The sequence below is a fragment of the Heloderma suspectum genome, chromosome 4 (genome assembly GCF_057233095.1).
Source record: "Heloderma suspectum isolate Gila_16-S chromosome 4, 16-S_ref, whole genome shotgun sequence".
Lineage (NCBI taxonomy): Eukaryota > Metazoa > Chordata > Lepidosauria > Squamata > Helodermatidae > Heloderma > Heloderma suspectum.
Window position 1 is genome coordinate 132,649,163 of NC_139461.1, and position 22,020 is coordinate 132,671,182.

At 41.5% G+C, this 22,020-nt stretch overlaps 1 protein-coding gene across 2 annotated transcripts; it reads left to right on the forward strand.

Annotated features, from left to right (window-relative positions):
- Nucleotides 1–351: 351 nt before the first annotated feature.
- On the forward strand, nucleotides 352–20,681 carry OTULIN (OTU deubiquitinase with linear linkage specificity). 2 transcript variants are annotated; one of them, XM_084850572.1, is made up of 9 exons: nucleotides 352–467; nucleotides 1,254–1,508; nucleotides 5,357–5,674; nucleotides 10,522–10,598; nucleotides 12,037–12,140; nucleotides 14,634–14,777; nucleotides 15,122–15,247; nucleotides 16,144–16,413; nucleotides 18,953–20,681. In XM_084850572.1, exons 2-9 carry the CDS (start codon nucleotides 1,300–1,302, stop codon nucleotides 19,145–19,147), a joined length of 1,443 nt encoding a protein of 480 aa, XP_084706698.1. In that variant the 5' UTR covers nucleotides 352–467; nucleotides 1,254–1,299; the 3' UTR covers nucleotides 19,148–20,681. The 2 variants fall into 2 exon arrangements, with proteins under 2 accessions (XP_084706698.1, XP_084706700.1); XM_084850574.1 differs by lacking the exon at nucleotides 14,634–14,777 and having other exon boundaries at nucleotides 18,953–19,348.
- Nucleotides 20,682–22,020: the final 1,339 nt, after the last annotated feature.

Genomic DNA, 22,020 nt, shown 5'->3' on the forward strand with positions numbered 1-22,020 from the left:
GCCAGCCTAACCCCATCTCAAAAAGTGCAATATTGACAGTGGACCGTATTGTACAGTCACTCAACGACAGCTCCCTCCCCCAACCTGCACCATGGGAGTAATGGAATGTACTGACGTTTGTAGGACAATTTTTTACATTTTCATTGTAAGTAAGACCCGAGTTCGTCTTTGCAGCCACCTTTGGTGGGGAGGAAAGAGAGACACGCCACTTCTCAATCACAGCTGGGCTAATACCTTGGATTTATCCCTTGTTTCCTTTGTTCAGCTCCCAATTCCTTCCCAAGGGAGGGGATAGAGACAAAAAAAAGTCGTCCAAAGTGAACTCGGAAGTTGACTCTTTACGCGTGAGCTACACATTACAAGTCTATGGAGAGCACACGGAAGCAAAAGTGATACTTGAAAACCCGAGTTTGATCTTTTTCTGCTGCCCGATGTCGTTCAATGGTGCAATGGATGCTAGGTTAAAGGTAATTCCTTCAGGTTCAGTATTTAATGTATTGATTTATTTCTGTAGCACTTTAAAGACTTGAGAATCGCCATGCTTGATAGCAGGAGCTGGGCCCGATCTTAGGTATATCTGCTCGGAAGAAAGTCTGGTTGCGTCGAATGTAAGAGCGCACAGGATTGTAATGTCACAGAAGTCCAGCTCGGGTTGCCAGAACCCAGACCCTAGATTTTCAAGAGTGGCTACTTCTGGTGGAATGTCCCCTCCTGTGCAGCTTTTATACCTCTATCCTAACCATGTTTACTCACAACCAGGTTTAACTGAATTCCCTGGGTCTTTCTTCCAAGTAAAAGCATGCTTAGGATTGCTGCCTTAAAGGCAGAGGCGGCTCTAAATTTGGGGCAAATGGGGCTGTAATCCCCACCCACTTGTAGCAGACCGATCCCGCCACAACCAAGTACATTTGCTGCAAGTGCCACATGTGGATTTCTCCTGTACTCCTCCAGCAATTTCAGTAGAATATTGAGTATCTGCCCTGCCTTCCACCCTACTAGCCTCTGCAGAGATCTAGAACTCTGTAAGGGTTTGGACCTGATAGCCCCTCTCCATCACTCTTCCATCTGTGACCAGCCAGATGCTCCTGCTTATAAGTATGGCACTATGGAAGTAACATCCCTTATTTGGCTCCAGTACCTTATATGAGAGTACCTTACAAATGTCCTCTTATTTATGCTTTTAAAAAACTGAATATATTGCCTAGAACCTTTACACTAACTTTATTTCTCTGACGATTCTTTCCCTCCCACAGCATTTGGCTGCCTGAGACTACCAAGTGAATTTTCTACCCTGTAGAGATGATCACAGATAAGGATGACCTGTTTTGTATGCCAGTTGATGATGGAAAAGCTGCCCTCGCTACTGCTGCTGGAGAGGAGAGCAAACCAGCTGAGCGAAGATCTAGTCCAGAAAGACAGGTTTGCATTAGTCCTGGCGTTACAACCCTTACAGACAATACCAAGCGATGTAAGCTAAGTAGTAGCCAGGAACCAGCCATCCAAGAAAGGTAAGCCCTATCTCTTCACCAAGAGTAATAGACTGTGTGTTATGCAGATTAAAAATAAAACATGGGTTTTGCCGTTGTTTCTTTCTGTCTGATGACTTAGATTAGTATGCAACAACTTTAGATGAATTTAAGAAGCTATGTCGTGCAGTATCTGATGTTTTGGCAAATTTGGTAGAGGGGAGGGATGCTTTGAGTACTTTACCTTTCCCCATTCCTTTTGCCAGATTTTCTCCCCAGCTCATGATTTTGAATAGCTGATACGCAGACTTTACAGCTAAACACTTCCCCACCTTCTTCTCTCTAGAATGGCTGTAGAGAGAGAAAGGAGTTTGTCTAAGCAGCCCCCACTGACATACTTTCACCTGAAGTTCATAACTAAATCCTGAGCTTTGCTTTTTGTGGCTACTGCAGCAGGAGTAAAGGCTGCTTTTTGTATGATGAATGTCCTACACAGATATCACTTGTATGTACACCATGGGTGCACATGATAAGTATAGACATCTGTTTTGTTGCATGTATTCAAGGTGGGAGGCCTGTTTTGGTGGTGGATTTCTATGATTAAACTGGTACATATGCCAGATTCATTACATGTGATTACATACATGTAGAAATACACCAAAGTACTTCACTGTACATGAAGCCGCTATTAACAAAGGGCTCTACCTCTTGGCAGCTTCTGAGTGATCACTTGCTCCACACTCTTTGGATGGATTCTTCTTACTGATCATCTAGTTTCACCTTAATAATCCTTCCCACCATACAGCCTGTGGAGTCGTCCTGTTCTTCCAGCACATTTGAACACCAGCACTGCTTTTCACGAGGGGAATAGCATGGCAAATGGTATGGACACAGGATCAAGGAAAGGAGACTAAGGGTGCAATCTTATGCAAGTTTAGACAGAAAAAAAGCCTGCAACTGGCTGGGGCACGCTGAGAGTTATAGCCTTTTTTTCTGTCTAAACTAGCATAGGATTGCATCCTAAAGGTGCAATTTTGTGCATGTTTAGACAGAAAAAAGACCTACCATTGGCTGGCTGGGGAATGCTGGGATTTGTTCACTTTTTTTCTGTCTAAACATGCACAGGGTTGTGTCCTAAGGCTGCAATCTTGTACAAAAACCACCAGGAAGGAAAAGATCACAAAGCGCCACTGAGTATGGTCTATAATAATTGTTTATTCATTGTGCAAATCTGTAAAATGCTCTTCTGTACGCATTTTGAGATGAAGTCTCTACTTTGGGAGCAATTAATCTGTTTAAATTATATAAAATACATATTTTTGTTATACGATAAAATTAACACATTCAATTTTTAGGAATTGTACATGTTAATTTTACCATAAAACAAAACTATATGTAATTTAAACAGATTAATTGCTCCTGAAGTAGAGACTTCATCTCGAAATGTGTAGAGCAGAGCATTTTACAGATTTGCACAATGAGTAAACAATTATTATAGACTATACTCAGTGGTGTTTTGGGATCTTTTCCTTCCTGGTGGTTTTTGTGGATAGCACCTTTCCTCTTGGTTTTGCATTCCTATACAAATTTATCTAGGTGTTGCTCTTGTTGAACTCAGTGTGGCTTACTTTTGAATAGACATGTATAGGATTGCACTGTACAGGCATATCTTCACTATAGAATAACAGTGCAATCCTATGCATGTTTACTCAGAAGATACTGAGTTTGTTGGAAGCATATCTAAGTCTGAAACTTTCATTTAAGAGTAATTCCCTTACCATAGCGAATCTTGGAAACTTTAGGGGGAGGGGGAGAATGGTAGCAATGTCTCACAGAAACTAAAAGTCCCAGGATTCTTTGATGGAAGTTAAACTGAGTGATGTCTGTTCCCTCTTTTCCTTTCACTGTCTCCTCACCTCAGAATAATGGTGGAACAGCTTCAATCCCCATCTGCCTGCCCACAGACCACACAGTTATAGCTGAACAGGCAGTGCCCTTTAACAGCTGCCTTTGATTACAACTGTCTTATGTAGTGGGAGAATAGGTGGAACTCCTCCTCCTCCTCACCGGCACATCTGGGGTCACTAGGATGCTGTGATTTTTTTCCCCACCCAGCGGAAAGTCACTCCATTATAAAAATCAGTCAATGTTTGTGGTGCAAGTAGGCCCATAGAGAAGTAGACAATTGATGAACTTGTGCAGAACAGAGGGAGTTAGACGCCTCGTAAGGGGAAGGTTAAGGAGGAAATGTACCTGTGACAGAGAGCTGGAGAGGACTGAAACAAAAATAATCCACAATATAAGAGCTAGCCACTTTTTTTTTTTTTTGAAAAGGGGGTGGGGGAATACCAAGCTTATAATATTGAGTGCTCAGATTCATGGCGTTTCAAAAATTAGGATTGGTCCACTCTCCTAATTTGTGCAACTGACTGTAGCTACTCCTTTCAAAAGGGCTTTGGTTTGCTAACCTGCCTCCTACATTTCTTCGTACCAGCCCATCCCTTTCCTGCTGCAAACTCGTTATGAGGAACAGCAACACAGCAAAACCATCAATATAGTCCCTGCAGCTCCACTTCCAGGTGTCCTCTCTGCCAGTCCATGTTGTGATTGACTGTCTAAAAAAGTATACTGGCTGCATGTATTCAGAGACTAGTCACTCAGATTTGAATTTGATGATGCTTTACTGGGAAAGAGTTTACTTGCTTTTGTGGTTCTAGATGGGAGATCGCCCAGATACAATTTTCCCTATCCTTGCATCCATAATGCAAGCACTGGTGGTAACAGAGGTCTGTCTTTCTGAAAATGCACCTTTTACGTGAAATGTGGCAGTTGCAGTTCATGGAAACTATGGCAGCAGTGAACCGTGTTTTGGTGATATAGAGAAGGCCATGTGAGAGTTTGTTCCCTAAATGGCTAGGTAACTTTCAAGATGAGTGGATGCAAAATCATTTTGTAGATATAGGGTTCCATCCAACATCATGCAAGCAGACCTCTGTTCATGCAGTGAGATTTCCACTTTCCTTCCCCCTGCAGCCCCCCCCACACACACACATGCCCCCAAATCTGCTTCTAGGTTTGCTGCTGTGTAATGTGGGAAATAGCCTTCACTGGAATCTCTCAATTTTCTGTACTTCAAGAAACAGATTTCTAACACATGGTTAGATATATTATTCTGAATGTGTTGAAGGATCAAAATGAAAAGGGAAAGTATGTGAAAAACAAGTTCATAGTGTTTTTCCAGGTCTTGATTTTTGACTCGTCGTGTCAAGACTTGCCAAGGGCTTATACCAATGTGTAGTGACTTCAGAATAAGAATACTGTAGACTAAAAGCACAAAGTTGAAATCTAGTCTGACGTCTGAGATGTCTAGTAAGATCGTATTCAAATTCTGTTTATGATATTCAACTACGTTGTACAAGCAACCATGACAGAGTTCTAGTTTAGCTCTGCTTGCTTAATAGCTTCCTCATCCCTGGTATGCTTTCTGCACAATGGTGAATTTGGTCAGATTGCAGATGTGTAAGGGCCGAAAGAGGGCCGCACAACTTGCAGTTGCTAAGCTGGACTCAGTCCAATAGTCATGTATGGCAGAAAAGCAGGGGCTCAGTTAGCCAAATATTTGTGCAGTTTCAAGCAGGAAACAAAAAGGGTGGTAGAGAAGGATTGACAAACACTTGACAGGCCACAGTATATATAATTCAGCTTAATGGGTTGCGAGTTGGTCAGGCCTGGCCTAAGGAATCCCTCAACACCCAACATTTGCCTTGCTTTCTCCATTCCCCCCCCTACCCTGTCCCAAATTGACTCATATCTGTATTGGATTAATAGTGTAAAAGTTAAGAGGCTTTAAAGCTTCACAGAGGGTTTTTTCCCATATATTTTTCTCTTAGCTCTGGGATGTTACAGCAGAAGACAAGGAAGGAAACTGCTGCCACTGAAGAGAAACCGAGAAAAGGCTTTTTTGGCATGACATTTTATAAAAACAAAAAGGAAAAATGCACTCCTCGCGATAAAATGTCTTCAAGTACAAGCACCAGCCACAAAGGGAAATCTGCATTACCTCTCAAAGAAGATAGTGTACCTTGTACAAAGACAGCTCAGACAGAGGTCTTGAAAACGTCTGGACCCCACCAAGATAATTACCGCAAGAATAAAGGAAAACTGTCTGCGTCGGTCATCTCTTCCCCAATGGAATCCTCTGTAGACTAGTGAGTTCATGTAATCAAAGTTTTATGGAGGAAATCTATTTCAAATGTTGTGACTTGATTAATTGTACTTTTCCTGATGTGTGATAGTGTGATTATTATTATGATTTTATTATTATCAATATTTCTCTACTGCTTCTCATTTGTACAAATTCTGAAGTGGTTAATTTATTTAGGGCGCAATCCTGTCGATTGCAACCTTGATGACTGAAAGCCCCCAAACTTGGAGGCTTCCGATCATCCAAAGCAGTGTGGGAGGAATGGCCTCCCCATCCTCCTGCCCTGCATTTTTTGCTAGATAGGCTTTTTTGCCCATCTAGCAACAGAGCTTCGGAGGAGGAGGGAAGGAGGCTGGAGACACCTCAGGGTAGCTTGTATCCTGGCCTCTTGGGACTCCTCCCCTCTCCGCCCACCAAAATGCCCCCTTTTCCTCCCACTCTGAGGTTGCTTTTCCGACCTCAGAGGCCAGCTGGCACAGTTCTTTCCATGCCAGCTGCGAGGGGTTGGGTGGTGAGATCTCTGACTCCCCCTTCCAAAGTCAGAGTGCCATCTCCAAACTCAGCAGTACGGGGGAAATCCCCAGTATCCTATGGCCCCTCAGACAATGAGTAGGGGCTGTAGAATTGCTCCCTTAATTATGTATTTTATTGGAAGAAGCGGGAAGCTTTCATATGCTACACAGGATCCTTCTTCCAGCAAAATAAGACATTATAGTCCATCACAAATATAATGTTGGCTCACTACAAACCGTGTTCTGCAAATTGAGAAACGTGGGCTCCTTCCTTCCCTTTCTGGCATGAATTCTTTCCTCTTTTTGTGTACCTTGTCTTAGCAGTGCTTTAACCACTTTTTTTGCCCAGAGGGCTGCATGTGATGCTGGCTTGGGGGTCAGCGGTTGCACACAGATGCACACATCCCAGCGATCATATTACAGATCACTCTTTCCTTGCTGCTTGCAGTGGCTGGGGAAAAGCAATCTGTATGAGAGAATTGGGAGAGGGGGCAGCAGGGGGGTCCCAGTTAAAGCCTTAGGTTGTGCACCCCTGTTTTCACATTACATCTGCGCCACGGCTAACAATGGCTAAGGCTAACTACATTGCCTCTTAACCTAGAATTACAAACCCTAATTTCAAATCCTGGTTAAAATTTGCCTTGGTTTACCTGATTTTCTTTTCTTTTGCTGTGTTTCTCTATTTTGGAGGGCAAACTGGTAAAACAATTCATTTTCAGCACAATTACATGTTTGGTGCTTTGATACACCACCTCACAGTAACCATGGTAAGCATCCTAATGGCTAAAGGATGTGGAAGCACACGTAATCCTGTGTGGCAGACTATATAATGAGTACCCAGTCTTTCTTTCTAGGCCAAACCTTACAAGTCTGAGTATAAAACCTCTCCAAAAAGTAAAGTAGCGTAATAAAACGTGAAACATCTAAAAAGGGGTTAAAAAGTTCTAGTTGTCCTGTGGCCAGTATTGCTGTAGTAGTTATAATTTGAATGTACTGTACATCCACTGGTTTTGCCAGCATCTTGTCTGGCATCTGAGATGTCCTATGTGAACAATGAATGATAAAACAGTTTGAAGTATTACAAATTCTTTCAGATAACATACCTTCAATACATCTGATTGGAAGAAGCCCCATGCCTCTACTTGGACAGCAGTCTTTACAGTTGCTGCAAGAAAAATCTTCTTAGCCCTTTGGTGCTCTTGATAATGTTCTTATATTTTTTTCATTGTGTATTAACCACTCCCTGAGACCTCTGAACACCTTAAAAGCAACAGAGGTTTATTGCTGCAACTGGGAGCCTCTTTGGCAAATTACAGTGTCAAAATATTGTTTCTTTACCGACCTGTGTTAACATAGTCAAAAGTAAGGCTGTACAGGAGCCTCTCTCTTTATAGGCTTTACTTGGGCCTGGAAGAAATGACTGTTTTGACTGTGAATGTCCCATCTTCACTGCATGTCAAACTTCAGTGTTACACAATTGAGAATGAAAGGTTATCTAGATAAGGCTTGTAAATAACAACTTGCCTGGTTGCTTGTGGTAAGAAAGAATCTCTTCCAGTTTCACTTAAGTTTCTTTTTCCCTTTCTAGGCTAACAAAATATATATATAAATATATATATACACACACACACACACACACACACGCATGCAGATTCCACAGATAACAACAGTTTTCACTATAATTCAAAGTCGGGAGTTTATGTTGATAAACTTTTTTTTTTTTTAAGAATTAAGCTATCTTCTATAACATACTGCCTGTAAACAAATCTTGAAGGGATCTATGTTGCCATGAGTCGTGTGCACTCAATGGCGAACCTCAAGATTAGTTGTCTGGACCACAACAAGGCCACACTGGAGTTTACACCAAGAACATTGTATTTAAGGAGGTTTTGTAAAGATAAAAGATGTAACACTTTTGAATGTTTCAATAAATGCAGTTAAGTTAAACCTTTTATTAGATTTGATTTTTCTCCGCGAACTGTGTTCGTGGGTAACCAACTGGTATAAATATATACATACGCATGCAGGTGAGTAACTCCCATGGACTTGCTTGCAAGGCTGATCTATGTACATATTCTTAGAACCCTGTTAAGATGATATTTCTCTTCTAGTATATAGGAGAGATTAGAGACTGGTTCCCCCTAGAAAGTGCGTTCTGTCTTCTGCTGTCAAGGGCATTTCTGATTCAAATAAATGGGGGATCTCTTGGTTTGGTGGTGAGGGGTGTGGGGAAGCACACAAACCTGAGGCCTGCTTCTCCACTTTCCTTAGGTGCAATCTTCAGGGAAAACTTAATCTAAAAGAGCTGATCTAATATTTTGGCTTCCTGAAAAGAGCAGAGAACTTTTTACCATCATCCTCTACTGCAAGTGGATTTTTAAAAGTCCAGAATGGGGAGGGAATTAAATGTTTAATGGCATTTTATTTCTTATTAAACCCTTGCTAATATGTATATAAATGTAACCCAGGTCTTTCATCTTGCTCTACTCCCACCAGCAACACAGAACAATTACAAGAATTGGCACCTTTTTATTGCAGTGTTTTACCTCATATACTTAGCTCCCAGAGCATGTTATTTTGGCTAACATTGTAAGATATACTTGGAAATATAGCTGAGTTGTTGTCCTTTAAAAATATCAGAATAGGTAAACAAGCCACTGAGGAAAGCAGGTACAGTGACCAGTCCTCCAAGCAGCCTGGCAACAAAAGCCTTCATTCAGTGAATGGGGCCTTGCAGAGAAGGAGTTGTTAGAGGCTCAGGCTGCTTAGACAAATAAGCAGAGTGCCAGTTCCTAAAAGCTACCTTTGTTTTTCAAGTCCCTATCCGTCATGGATTGCTGTCTTCTCCTGCCCAGTAGGATGACTTAGCATGCATTTTGATGGTGATGATGTGCCTGCCCTTTCAACTTCCTTGCAGTTTGCTCACCAGGTAACAGTAAGTACATCTAAGTTTCATTTTGCTACATGTTTCACTTGGTAACCGTTTGTTTTGACTCCATATTTTCTGTTGTTGGTATGCTCTCTAAAAATAACCACCACCTCAGTTAGCCAAATTATTTTTATTACTGGGTTGGATCCAGAGATGTGCACACAGAAGACCTTCTCAGAATAGGACAACTCTGAGAAGTCTCGTGCAAGAGCTAACAAAAAGCTTCATGCAACGCCGACATAGACATGTGTCTTGAGATCCTGTGCGAGAGACTGCGCAGTGCCTTAAGGTAACAGAAGCACATGACTGGATTTCAGTGCTCTTTCCTTGTGCGAAGTTAGAAAAAGCCCTTCTGTGCCCATAAGGGGCCTTCTGCTTTATGGAAGGGCACCTCTGGATCCAACCGAGTAGTACTAGTATTAGTACTCTATATCCCACCTTTCTTTATCCAAGATAAAAACAAAGCTGCTCACAGTTTAAAACAAGGCACAATCAAAACAACGCAAAGTACAAAATATAAAACACAGTACCACCAATACAAATCCACTGACTGTGATTTCAGTCTTCCCGCACCAGCCCCCTGAAAAACATGAATGGAGAGAGATCCTCTCATGCAGCATCTGATTTAACCAGAAGTTAAAAATGGGCAAAATCCTACTGAAGGTCTTCAGGAGTGCATGCAAAGCTCTTTGGATGCTGGCGATGATGTGCCCTTCTGTCACCTTATTCTAATTGTCTACAGGATAAGTCCCATTTGAGTTCAGTGGGCCTTACTCTCAAGTACATGAGCACAAGATTGCAGCCTTAGGGTGAAATAAAACTTGGTGTGAGCAGGGCAATAGGATTCTTGCCTGCTCTCCTCCCCCACACCCAGCTTGCTCAGGAGGGTCCCCCAACCCTCTGGAGCAGATTTTGAGGGTGTGGTGAGGGCTGCAGAGGGGAGGGGGAATTGCTCCTCTGTTCTGCTGACAGAAGCCATTCCATCAGCAGGGCGGCATACCACCCTTAGATTTATTTATTTTTTAATTGGCATAAGCTTTGTTAGACTGTGTTTTTTTAAAAAAATATAATATGATTTTTGTTCCCCTTCTTGTATAATTCCAAAGGTTCTGCCATCACCAACAAAATGCATCCTAATCTGGGAGGTCACAGTCTGTTAAACGTTTTATAGTCCGGAGGGGGAAAAAAAGGTGTGTCTTCAAGTTATTTACTTCGATGACTTATTAATTGGAGTATTTGCAATGTATTTAAGTCTGTTCTTTCGCTGTTGCTTAAATGAATATGCAGTTGACAGCCATTACCGGTTAAAAATAGCCTGGTTTCGTAACAGTAACTGTTTACTCAAAAAAGAAATGTCTGTGTGGATTAGACCATTGCTGTTATGTGAAGTGTGTGTCAATGTTGTTGCAGCGAGGAGGACATGTACCGTGATGCAGAAGAAATAGAGAGAGAGAAAGTGTTACTTGTGTGTGGGACAGGCTCCTCAGGTACTTTTTAGCACTGCTTGTGTATGGCATGATGCATTAGCTGAATAATATGTAAAGTACAGGTCAGCAGCTGGCAGCACCTCTGGCCAACTCCAGAGGGTTATGGAGGGATAGAACCTATCGCAGCAGGCCCTTGGGGAGTGGGGGGTGCTGGGCCTGCCTCCCCACTCCTTCTCATAATGGCTCTGCAGCAAAACTAGTTGCTGATTGGAACTGTGACGCTTCACCCCAAGTATGCCCTCATTCCCAGATAACTATATTCATTTGTACTAGAGGAGTGACTATGACAGACTTCCCACACAGAAGTTGGTGTGTCTAGAGCCCCCATTGCCAAATGCATATAATATTTTAGAATAGGGATGGGCAACTTGTGCTCCCACCAAGATATTTTGGCCTACAACTCCCATCAGTCTTAGCCAGCCTAGCCAGTGGTGAGAACTCATCAGCCCAAACATCTGGAGGGCTACAAGTTGCCCAACCCAGGTTTAGAAGATGGGAACAATTACACACACACCCTTCGGACACTGCAGAAGAACTGTGCTTCCTGGCTTTCTCCCTAAACTTAAATCTCCTCTCTTAATTGCAGTTTAGATTTTCCAGAGACTGGAAGGAAGCAAACGGGGCCACTGGCTTTCCTCTAGCTTGCTAGGCAGTGCTCCTGCTGCCAGGGTTCCATGGAGGCGCTGCCAGGGCTCCTGCTAGGCCTTGCTCTCTGCTGCCAGGGTTCCATGGCAGAATGAAGGCTGTGTGCATGCATCCCCATCACTGGGGAGTGGGACGTGTGTCCTTTTTTAATTAAAATATTTTCCTTTATGTCTTTTCCCACCTCGCCAGACATCTGCCTGGTCCTGCCTTTGTGTTCAGAGCATCTGCACATGAGACACCCCCCACACCCTTTACTAATGGGGAATAAGTGTGAACTCCTTAGAAAATACTGCATTGAATGTGAAAACGGAATAGATGAGATAAAATCATACTTGAAGGAGTTTAAATAGTTTGTGTTGGATCCAGGCTGGCCATGCTGTGAACAGAAGGGCTCCTTCAGTTCACAGAAGGCATCAGGGTCTGGCAGAGGCTCTCTGCTGGAGGAAGAGGGTGAGGAGACAGTATTCACCTCTTCCCCATGTGTTGCTTCTCATGCCGCTGCAGAGGTTCCCCCAGCTCTCCAGAGCAGATTGTTAGGAGGCACAGGGGCTGCCGGGGGAAGGAGGAATGACAAGGATTGCTCCCCCCTCCCGCTTTTTCAGACACAAGCAGAACATCACTAAATGCTACTCTGGATCCAACCATATGCGCCAAGGCTGACACATAGGCTTAAGCAAATCCCAGGGGTTCTGTTTATGTATATACAGATTGGCTTTTGTGTGCGCAGTGTAGAAGAACTGTGCTTCCTGACTGTTTACCTAAACTTAATTCTCTTGTATTAATTGCAATTTAGATTTTCCAGAAAATAAGCTAAGTGTTGAACCTGAAGTAGACATCATGGATTACTGCCAAGAGGAATGGAGAGGAAACACGTCCCATGCCAAATGTATAAGAAAGGTCTGATCTCCTTTTGCTTTGCAATAGCACAACCTTCCCCACTCTGATGCCCTCCAGACATTTTGGGCTACAACTCCCAGAGTTCCTGGCCATTAGCCACGCTGGGTGAGCTAATGGGAGCTGAACTCCAAAACATCTGGAGGGCACCAAGTTGGGGAAGACTGCAATAGTATATTAAAAAAATAGGTTAAGTGTTACCAGGATTCACATGTTAGGTTTATATTTGTTTGTGTATTTATAATTGTTTATATCCCGACTTTCAGGATACAAGTCCTTGCAAAGCGGCTTACAAGTAACATCAAAAGGTATTAATAAAATCACAATAAGCAATATCAAAATATAACAAGTCATCAAGACCTCTCCCATAGGGCAGCTGGTGGTAGATGCCAGTATCTAGACACTGATCCGAACAATAGTATTCCTTCTGTATATCAGGGAATTATTTCCCAAATTTCTGATAGTGATGGCACACCTGTTTCTGAATTGAAATTTGAGGCACACTTCACTCTGAAAATATTTACTGTTAAGGGTATAGAAACGTAAGAATTTCCCTCTGTCAGAGGAGTCTCGCCCCAATGATTCATCAAGAGTTGATAATAAAAGAAAAGCCCTGCTGGATTAGAACTAGGGTTTATGTAGTCCAGCATCCTGTTTCAGACATTGGTCAGCCAGATGCTGGGAAGACCGCAAACAATGTCCTGGATGTCCTTGTGATGGGAAGAAAGCAAGCAAGCAATAGGTAGCAACCTGAAAGGTAGCAACAGTGTTTCTGTTGTGCGGGACTGATTGGCTCTTTCAGTCACTCTCTATGCAGATACTGGGTAGAATTGCCTGTCTCTCGTGAGGGCTCTTCAGAAGGAGGGAAGGGAAGGCCAAAGCAGTGGATCGTGCATGTGCAACAGGAAGCCTCCTTTATGACTGCATACTTGAGAGGTCCACAGAAGCCTTTAAATATTTCTTTCTTGTGGCACACTACTATGCTCCAGCACAAAATTTGGGAATTACTAATTTAACTCTAATTTGTATAGTTTTTTTTTTTTTAACAAAGATACCATTTGGTAATTACTGTCACATATAAAAATTATTCCCTGTAGAGCTATCTTCACATTTTCTCCCCTGAAAATATTTGCCCTGATACAGAGATCTGCATGCCATTCAAAGTGCACACAGATTTCTTGCATATCCAGGGCTCCCCATTATGACTTTGCAGGGATAGGACATAGCCCGTGTTTGCCAAGCCATACACACGTGGTTTGACTCATTCTGTTGAGATGGATGGAGAAGCCATCCTGAGCAGGAGAGCTCTGTGTGCACATCAAGCATATGTTTGTAGATTTCAGAAATGGGAAAAGTGGTAAAACTTAACTGTGTATCATAAAGCAGCCTGTTAGCTTCAAGTGTTGGCCTAATGGTACTGAATCAAACCATGTTTGAAATAAGTAAAGAATGGATGAATCTCTAGTTCTCAATTTTCAGTTATTTCCTGCTTTTAAAAAAATTATGTTTCAGTGCTTGAAATATTAGGGCTGGCCATGAGTAAGTGAAGGATTAGGTTTTATTCATAAAGCAAACCTAGGTGACACCTGTGGGGTTTTTTTCATGCCTAATCACTTTACATACAGGCTGTTTCCCACATTATCCTGGTAAATAATATTTACCTGCAGGAAGAGCTGCTAGCATATAGCAGTGTTGCAAATAAGATAGAAAGACATAAGAATAGCCTTGCTGGTTAGACCAAATGTCGATCCAGTCCAGTGTCCTGTTCCCCTCAATTGCGAACCAATGTTTCTAGGAAACCCACAAGCAGAGCATGAAGGTGATAGCAGTCACCTGCTTGGTGTTATCATCAGAGAAATGCAGTTTCCCCCGCCCCTTTCTGATTGTGTTTCATGCCATCATCTTTCCAAACCTTAATTCTATTCCTCCTTGCAGGATATTTAAGCTGTTAACAGAACATCAAACTACTGCTTGGTTCTGGCTTGTTTTAACTAATTAGAGTTGGAATAAACCACAGTTCTATAAACTCATGTGGCTTCATAAAAAATCTGGAAATGTTTGTTCACTCGTCTCCTCCCGTGCAGAAAGGAGAAGGAGAGAGGAGGAGGAGTGTGTGATCCCAAGACCTTGCTGTGGCTCATTCCAAGTCATCTAAACGGTGGTTTAGAGACTGAATCATGGATTCATCGTCACTCAGTAACTTAGAACCCAGTGATTTGCTGCTGAATGGATAAACTGCCTACAGATATAGGTCCACAGTTTAGATGTTTATCTGAACTGGGTCTTAGCGTAGACAGTTCATACATTCAGCAGCAAATCTCTGAGTTCTAAGTTACTGAGTGATGTATCTGTGAAACAGTCCTTAAAATTGGGCTCCCACCATTGAAACCTTTGAAGGTTGGGTTAAAAGTCTGGGTAACTACCAAATGGTGACTCCTTTATGTTGCTGATTTATGTACTGTGTGCATCTAATAGTAATTTCTGTTCTTAACATAGGGATATGAAGCAGTTTCACATAAATTTATTTCGATAAGAAGAGTGCGAGGGGATAACTATTGTGCTGTCAGGGCAACATTGTTTCAAGCACTTAGCCAAGCTGCTCAGCTTCCTGACTGGCTCCAAAGAGAGGACATGCTGTTGGTAGGCCTCAAACTTCCTGCACATCCCTTGATAGGACAAAATGACAGTAGCTTTTGCTTAGCAGGTATATGCATAGGTTCATTCACTAGCCCTAGGCCTTTTCACAAATATTTGTGTATCTGAAAACCAGCAGAAGTACCAGGGTGGTTTTTTTTTTAAATCTTAAAGGGCACTCAGTATAGGTTTCTTCTCTACTTGAACAATATTCTAAAGAACCTGTTCTGTTAAGTAGCTGTAGGCAGCAGGGATTAGATACTTTTCCCAGTAAAAATATCATAATTAGACACTGGATTATCTTTTCATATTTCTAGCAAATATTAACTTTTATCTTCTGAAAATTTTAGCTACCAGAGAAGTTGATGGTCAAACATGAGTGGATCACACAGTGGCAATTCAGACAAAAGTGGACCAGCAAAGTGGAAAACTTGATGGAAGAAATTAAAGAATGTTTAATGCTACTAAAGGGGAAGGTTTGAGAAATTCAGTGTTTTTAAATTAGCTGTAGCTTAGCTGTATTGTCAATTCAATATAATTTCTTAATATATAAAACCAGCAGACAGAGATTGGAATTAACTGGATAATAGATGGCAATCTCAATCACACCAATTCTGCAAGATCCGCCCATGCATTGAAACAGACTTCTGCATGCAAATGATGCAGAAGATACTTTCTAGGTACTTTCTCCCAAACACATGAGTGGAGCACAGGGAAAAACTTGCATCCAGCACATAGATGTGAAAGCATGGTCAGCCCATCAACTCTTATGGTTCTGATCACATGTTTGGCCTGGGAGATGGAGGAAGGGAGACTGATTCCAAGCACCCTATTTCTGGTTGATCATATTCTACCATGCTAACCATCTCTTTGGCAGGCTTGCTTTTATAAATCTTTTTAGCTGTGCTGTTTTTATTATATGTATTGTTATGTAGGGATAGCATGTAAATATTAAATAAAATAAAAATGTAATATGTATCATCTGCCTTTTAACTGACCAATCAATTGATCAGTGAAGTTTAAATGTTTGCACATCACCAAAATCACAATATAATTTGAAATGTTGAAGGAAGTGTAAAAACCTAGAGTCTGATAGAAGCTGCAACTCATTCTTAAAGGGAATGTTCATCCTCAATATTTTTTATTCTCTTTTCACTAATACACCACAACAAAATTCTCACCCTTAGCTTTCAGCTTCTCACCAATTTAAAATATTCATTGACTAATTGAACTGTTATCTGATTAGTTGTTGGCTTTTGAGGTCTGAATTCCAGCTGGGCTGAAAGTATGCCAGTTGTTTACACTGGAGACGTGTATCTCACCATTCTTTTCTGCATTCTGTTTGTCTAACATCCTGTGTTTGCCTTTACAGTGGAAAAATATGAGTGAAATTAAGATACTCTCAGAGAGACAAGCAGCTTGTGATGAGCTTTTTAAAAGTGAAGAGGACGAATACAGACTCTATGAAGCTGTGAAATTTCTCATGCTAAACATTGCTATCAAATTGTATGAAGACAATGAGAAGGGAAAGGAGGTCCCTGTATTCTCCTGGCTTCTGTTTGCTCGGGATACATCCAGCAATCCTTCCCAGCTAATGGAAAACCATTTGAATCAACTTGGCCACACAGGAGGACTTGAACAAGTAAGCTCAATTTTTCATGCGTTTGTGTAACTAATATTTAGTACCTAGTTTATGCTAAAAGTAGTCCAGGCAAATGTTGATCCAGTGCGGTCCAGAACTTTACTATATCTGTAACCAGGGCTTGATGACTACTAGACTCCCACCTGTCAAGCAAAGTTGCAGGGAATTTAAAGAGCCGCTGGCCTAGCGTGACGCTTCACATGATAGCCTTCACATGAAGTTCAACATCTTTTTTGGCCCCTGGGGCCTCCATAGGAAAATAAGCTGCTTGGGTGGTGGGTGGCCTGACTTCAGATGGAGATATTTTATCTAAACCCTCTGGGTTTAGATTCTGGGGATTAATCACCCCCTTCAGGGAGGATGAAGAGTTTGACCTCAGACTCCAGGTTTGGTGGATTTGGGTCCATGAGATGGTTCTGGCTTAGGCTTAGACTTTGAAAAATTGAAACACTACTGGCTTGCCCAGCACAGAATTCTGCATTAACTATGCCAGTGCAAGTCACTCTGCATGCCATCACACCCACACATCCCTGTAGTGTTAGTATGATTACCGGCGAATTACGCAAGATCTAACAATGCTCTTTAGAGCATAAATTGTTGAGTAGATTTATTGCCTGACAGATGCGCAGAGCATATTTTGTGTAAGTGTGTGTGGGGTTGCAATAACCTGGAAAATTGCTTCATTCAACGAGGGGTGGGGGGGATTTATTAGCAGTTGAACAAACCAAAGCTAAATGTACATCTCCCTAAGGAGGTGAAGAATGAGTAAAGAGTGAACAGAAAATGTCTCTGAGCTGGAAGCTTAAAGTCCAGTCTTGCCTGAATTAATTGTTGAAGGACTACGGCTCTGAAACATATGATCTATACTCTAAACGCATACAAGTATTCCACAAGTATTTAGAATGTTATATTTGGTTGTCCATTCGTTAAAGGATGGTTTCTGTAGGAGTTTGAGCCTGCTTTTAGGACTGAGTGTTTGCTTAACATGTAATCCCATCGGGCAGAATCCTACATCACATGAGCGGTAATCCGCTTTGGCTGCTTTCCTCCCCGATGGGAAATTGCCCTGTTCCCAGGTCCGGTGACAGAAGCAGTTTCATCAACAGAAAGACCTTATTGAATTCTACCCATTGTGAGGCAATGTCCAATACTGATAAGACCATTGAAAATATCACCATAGGGAAAATGTAGCTGTAGCTCCCTGTGTGCCATCATGATGAATTGGCAGTAAAAAAAAAATCCCAGTGCAAAAGAGTCTCTAATTGTGGTTTAGTCTGACTTTTCCTTCTGTGTATATAGCCAAGGCGGGATAGAAATAAATAAGTAAGTAAGTAAGTTCTTATACAAAATATATTCCAGGGCTCTGATTCAACAGAACATATGCACAGCAGCCAGTGTGCTCATACCTACCTGAGTAAGAGAAGCGCAAACCATGCTGATCAGTTGTTTCTCAGAGTATGGAGATAAGTTGTCTAAATATTGCATAGATTATAATACATAAAGCATTCTTAATTATTAAAGTTATTTGGATTTTGAATGGTTAATTGCATGAGGTGGAAAGGTTGGCAGTTTACCTCTGAGGCGTAAAAGATACATTGTGTGTGTGGCCTACAGTTGGCAGCCAGCCAAGGAACAGAGCTGTTACTGTTACCATGGAAGTGATTATATGCCTTAGGAGGTTTAGTTAAGTTCATTTTTATACTGGATAGAGGAATCAAAGGGGTCAGAGAGTGATAGGTCCAGGAGGAAACATTTTATCTACATTCATTGGCTATTAGGAATAGGCCAGTGAACTGGCAGTTTGCCAGGTGTTAAAATGTGATTAACTAGAGGGTTCTGACTGGAGAGAATAAAAAGCTAAGACTACACTGAGTTGGCAGTTGGCATTGGTTTCGATTAAGGAAGAGAATTCCTTAAAGTAAGAGTATGACTTTTAAGTAAGAAACGTGCAGACTAAAGTTTTAATATCCAACCTGCTAAACATTAAATATCTTATAGTGTAGTTTTTTAATAGATTATTCTTTTATTTTATCTTTAAAGTAAATCTCCAGGTCAGTTTGTACTACACCTATAGCCTAAAAACAGCTACTGGCTGTGTGTATGTGATAAGGAGCATAACAGATTATCAGAAATGGTTGGTGACAGCGGAAATTAAAGGATAAAAGACAGCAGGAACATTCATCACGTAGTAATTGGTGGGACCATAAGAAGCAGTTCCTTCACATAGGGAAAGGGGAGCATAGAGGGGAACTGAATTAGCGCTCACAGAGTTTTTCCTCCTGCAGGAATGCACCTTTTTTAAAAAAAAAAAATTTAAAAAAAAACCCCTCTGTCTGTCTGTCTGTCTGTCACTCTCACATACACACACTCACTCTGGACTGGGCTGAGGAGTTGTGAGCGGCACTCATTTCCATGTGTGCCTTCAGTCTAGGTGCATGGGTGTGGAAGCCTATTCTATGTACATAATATCTAGCTGAATCAGAATATCTCACTATTTGTCTTTTTAAATAATGCATCATTTTGTCACTTTTTCTGCTAGGTGGAAATGTTTCTCCTGGCCTATGCTTTGCAGCATACCATCCAGGTTTATCGACTGTATAAGTACAGCACAGATGAATTCATCACCCTTTACCCCAATGATCCAGAAGAGGCCTGGCCAGTGGTAACCCTTATAACTGAAGATGACAGACATTATAATATTCCTGCTCGACTGTGTGAAGAGACCAGTTTGTAAAAAAGAAATAATAATTATGACTTTCCCCCAGGTTTATAAATTGAATAATTATTTGAATAAACAATTTAAAAAAAGGTCTCCTGGCTTCTAATATTTATAATTGTAGCAGTAAAAGGAGTTATATGATTAAAACTTGGGATCAAACATCTGAAATCAAAAGCCTTATGAAGTGTCTTTCAAGAATGTATTTAATAAATAAGCAAAAACAATTTGTCCTGTGTATTTGTGGGACAAATTTCTGAAGTGAGATTAAATTTAATGAAGATGTAAACATGTTCCTGTTTTCCTCTTCCAAGGAAAAAAAGATACCTACTTCTAGGACCAGTTTTTTAAACGTCTCTGGGCATTATCTGATGGTGTCCTTGCGCAGATGGCCTAGGCCCGCCAACCCTGGTGCACACGCAGCCCGTCCCACTGGCAGCAGCAACATAGCGCTTCTGGGGGCAAGCACCGGAATGAGCAGAAACACTTATTTCTGGAAAGGGCAGATCATCGGATCCACCCCCAAATATCCTCAGAACACTAAAAATATTCTATCAGAACCAGTTTTTACAGTATTCATTCTTGATCAAGCTCAGCAATCAAAGTGCAAAAGCAGTTTCTGCCTAGAGGTGACGCCCTTGCTGGATCTGGATGTGCATCAGCCTAGTGATGCATATTTGCATGCAAGGTAGCCGCCTCATTTGTGGATGAAGGTGTGCATTTCCATCTATATTCCTAACCACTGTCTCAGAAAATATACTTGTCGCATGTAACCATATATCTAGAATGGAGCCATTATGTTTAGCTCAGAAAGTGGTTGAAAGGTGTGCCACCTTTTAGTCCATAAAGGGTAGCTGATGCAATATATCCTTACACCTTCTAGGAGAAATCATCAGAAAGCTCAGCTGATTGATTCATCTTTAATCCTCTTCAGGCAGACTGGCTTTAGAAAACACTCATTTGCAGACAAGGCGGACAGAAGAATTGCTGTGTTTCTACCGAAGATGGCAAAATACAACAATTTAAAATAAAACATCAAATCACAAAGCAACAACACATCTGAATTCTAGATTGGCGGCTGCCCCAAAGAAGTATTCGTTGAGATAGCCTTAACAGCCTAGTTTTCTGCATGCTTACTCAGAAGTACATCCAACTGAATTCAAAAGGACTTACTCCCAGATACCATTGCATAGGAGTGCAGCCCAAGGCTCGTTCTGGTAGTACAGGAGAAGAAGGCCAGAAAGATATGAAGACTTATTCACTCTATCCCACTAGTTACAAGCCCCTCTCTAAGGAATTGCCAACTAAATCACCATTTGTATGATTTACAGTAGATGTCATTGCAGGCAAGAGAGAATTAATATGGAAAATTCCTGGGTCACCATCTTTCTTTTATATGATAATCTTGTAAATCTCTATAGGGTAACATCTTTAAAAACAACAAAGAACCTTGTGACACGTTAACGACTAACACATTTATTTAGATTTTTCCTTTCATGCTAATCTGATTCAATATATGTGATGTGACTAATCCATTAAACAGTATGGATCTAAAATACTACTTGGGATCCTGCAGTGCTTGGTATTGTGCCTTGCAAATGCAAAATCTCAAGCCCTTCTTGTATGTGGAAGCGATCTTCTTGATATCTATGAGATACATTTACTGCTGTCTCTCGCTTCTGCTGCTAATTGCAGTTTTCTGTCTAGGACATCATCATGTTACAATTAATATTTGTTCAGATATTTCCCTTAATGACTCCCCTAACCACATAGTCTGTGAAATCTTTTGGTAGAGGATAGATAGTTGGGTCTAGTACCTGTTCTGTAAACCCCAGACAGATAGTAACTGAGCTGGTTCATTACAATTTCAAAAACTGTGTCTATTATTTCTTACCTGGTTCAACATTAGACAACGCAAGAGACTTGGGAGGGTGTTGTGTCATTACCTAACTGCTTTATTTAAGTGAAGAAGACATGATTTTTACTAGAACATAAATATTTTTGCTTAAGAGTCCGAAACATTAAATGTCTGGATTTAACATGGGATCCACTGTGACAGTCACAGGTGCAGTTCTCATATTACATATGAAAAGAGGAAAGAGTAGCTTTCTGGTCCCACTCAGTCTTCCATCCACACAGACCTTTCCCCTATGCACGCACATGCTCGCTCTACTCCCATCTTCTAGCCTTGCTATTTCTCGCACCCATCCCCTTTCCTCGCTATTTCTCTCCCCATCCCTAGCCTTCTTCCTCTCCCACTCACCGTTTCATTTTGCTTTTTCTGTCCATTCCCAGCTTATAGCCTCACTCCTTCTCCTGGCCACTCTTTTACTAGGCCTCGGTGGTAGGCATTATGTGACCAGCCACATTCACTGTGGGAGCCATTTTAGGGAATCCCGCAGCAGTTTCTCCAATTCCTAAATGTGCTCACAGGTCCAAAAAGGTTGGGGACCCTGCCTTAGCTTTTTTTTCCTGCAGAAATCTTGAAATTCACACACTTCCAAGAGAAGGTTGACAGTCATATGGGCTAGAAACGTTTAATGAATTTCTTGGGGAAAAGCTCAGAACTAACCTTTCAAAGGATGTGGTATGGTATTCATTACAGGGAGCCATGCATCCAAGAGGCCCATTTCACACACAGACATGGGTAACGCATGATTAGCTAGGGTTGTGATGCGTTTGTTGTGACGCAGTTATAACTGAAAAGGATTATCTTTGAAAACATGTAGACCTCTCATTCCATAATTCAGTTTGGCTGAATTATGGTGGTCAGGTATCCTTGGTATCTAATTAATATGGTGAAATATTAATCCATGCTCCATTGAACTAAAATGAGTTTGCTTTTGCTAAGGCTCTTAGAAATCACAATCCCATTGGGACTTGGCCTTGTG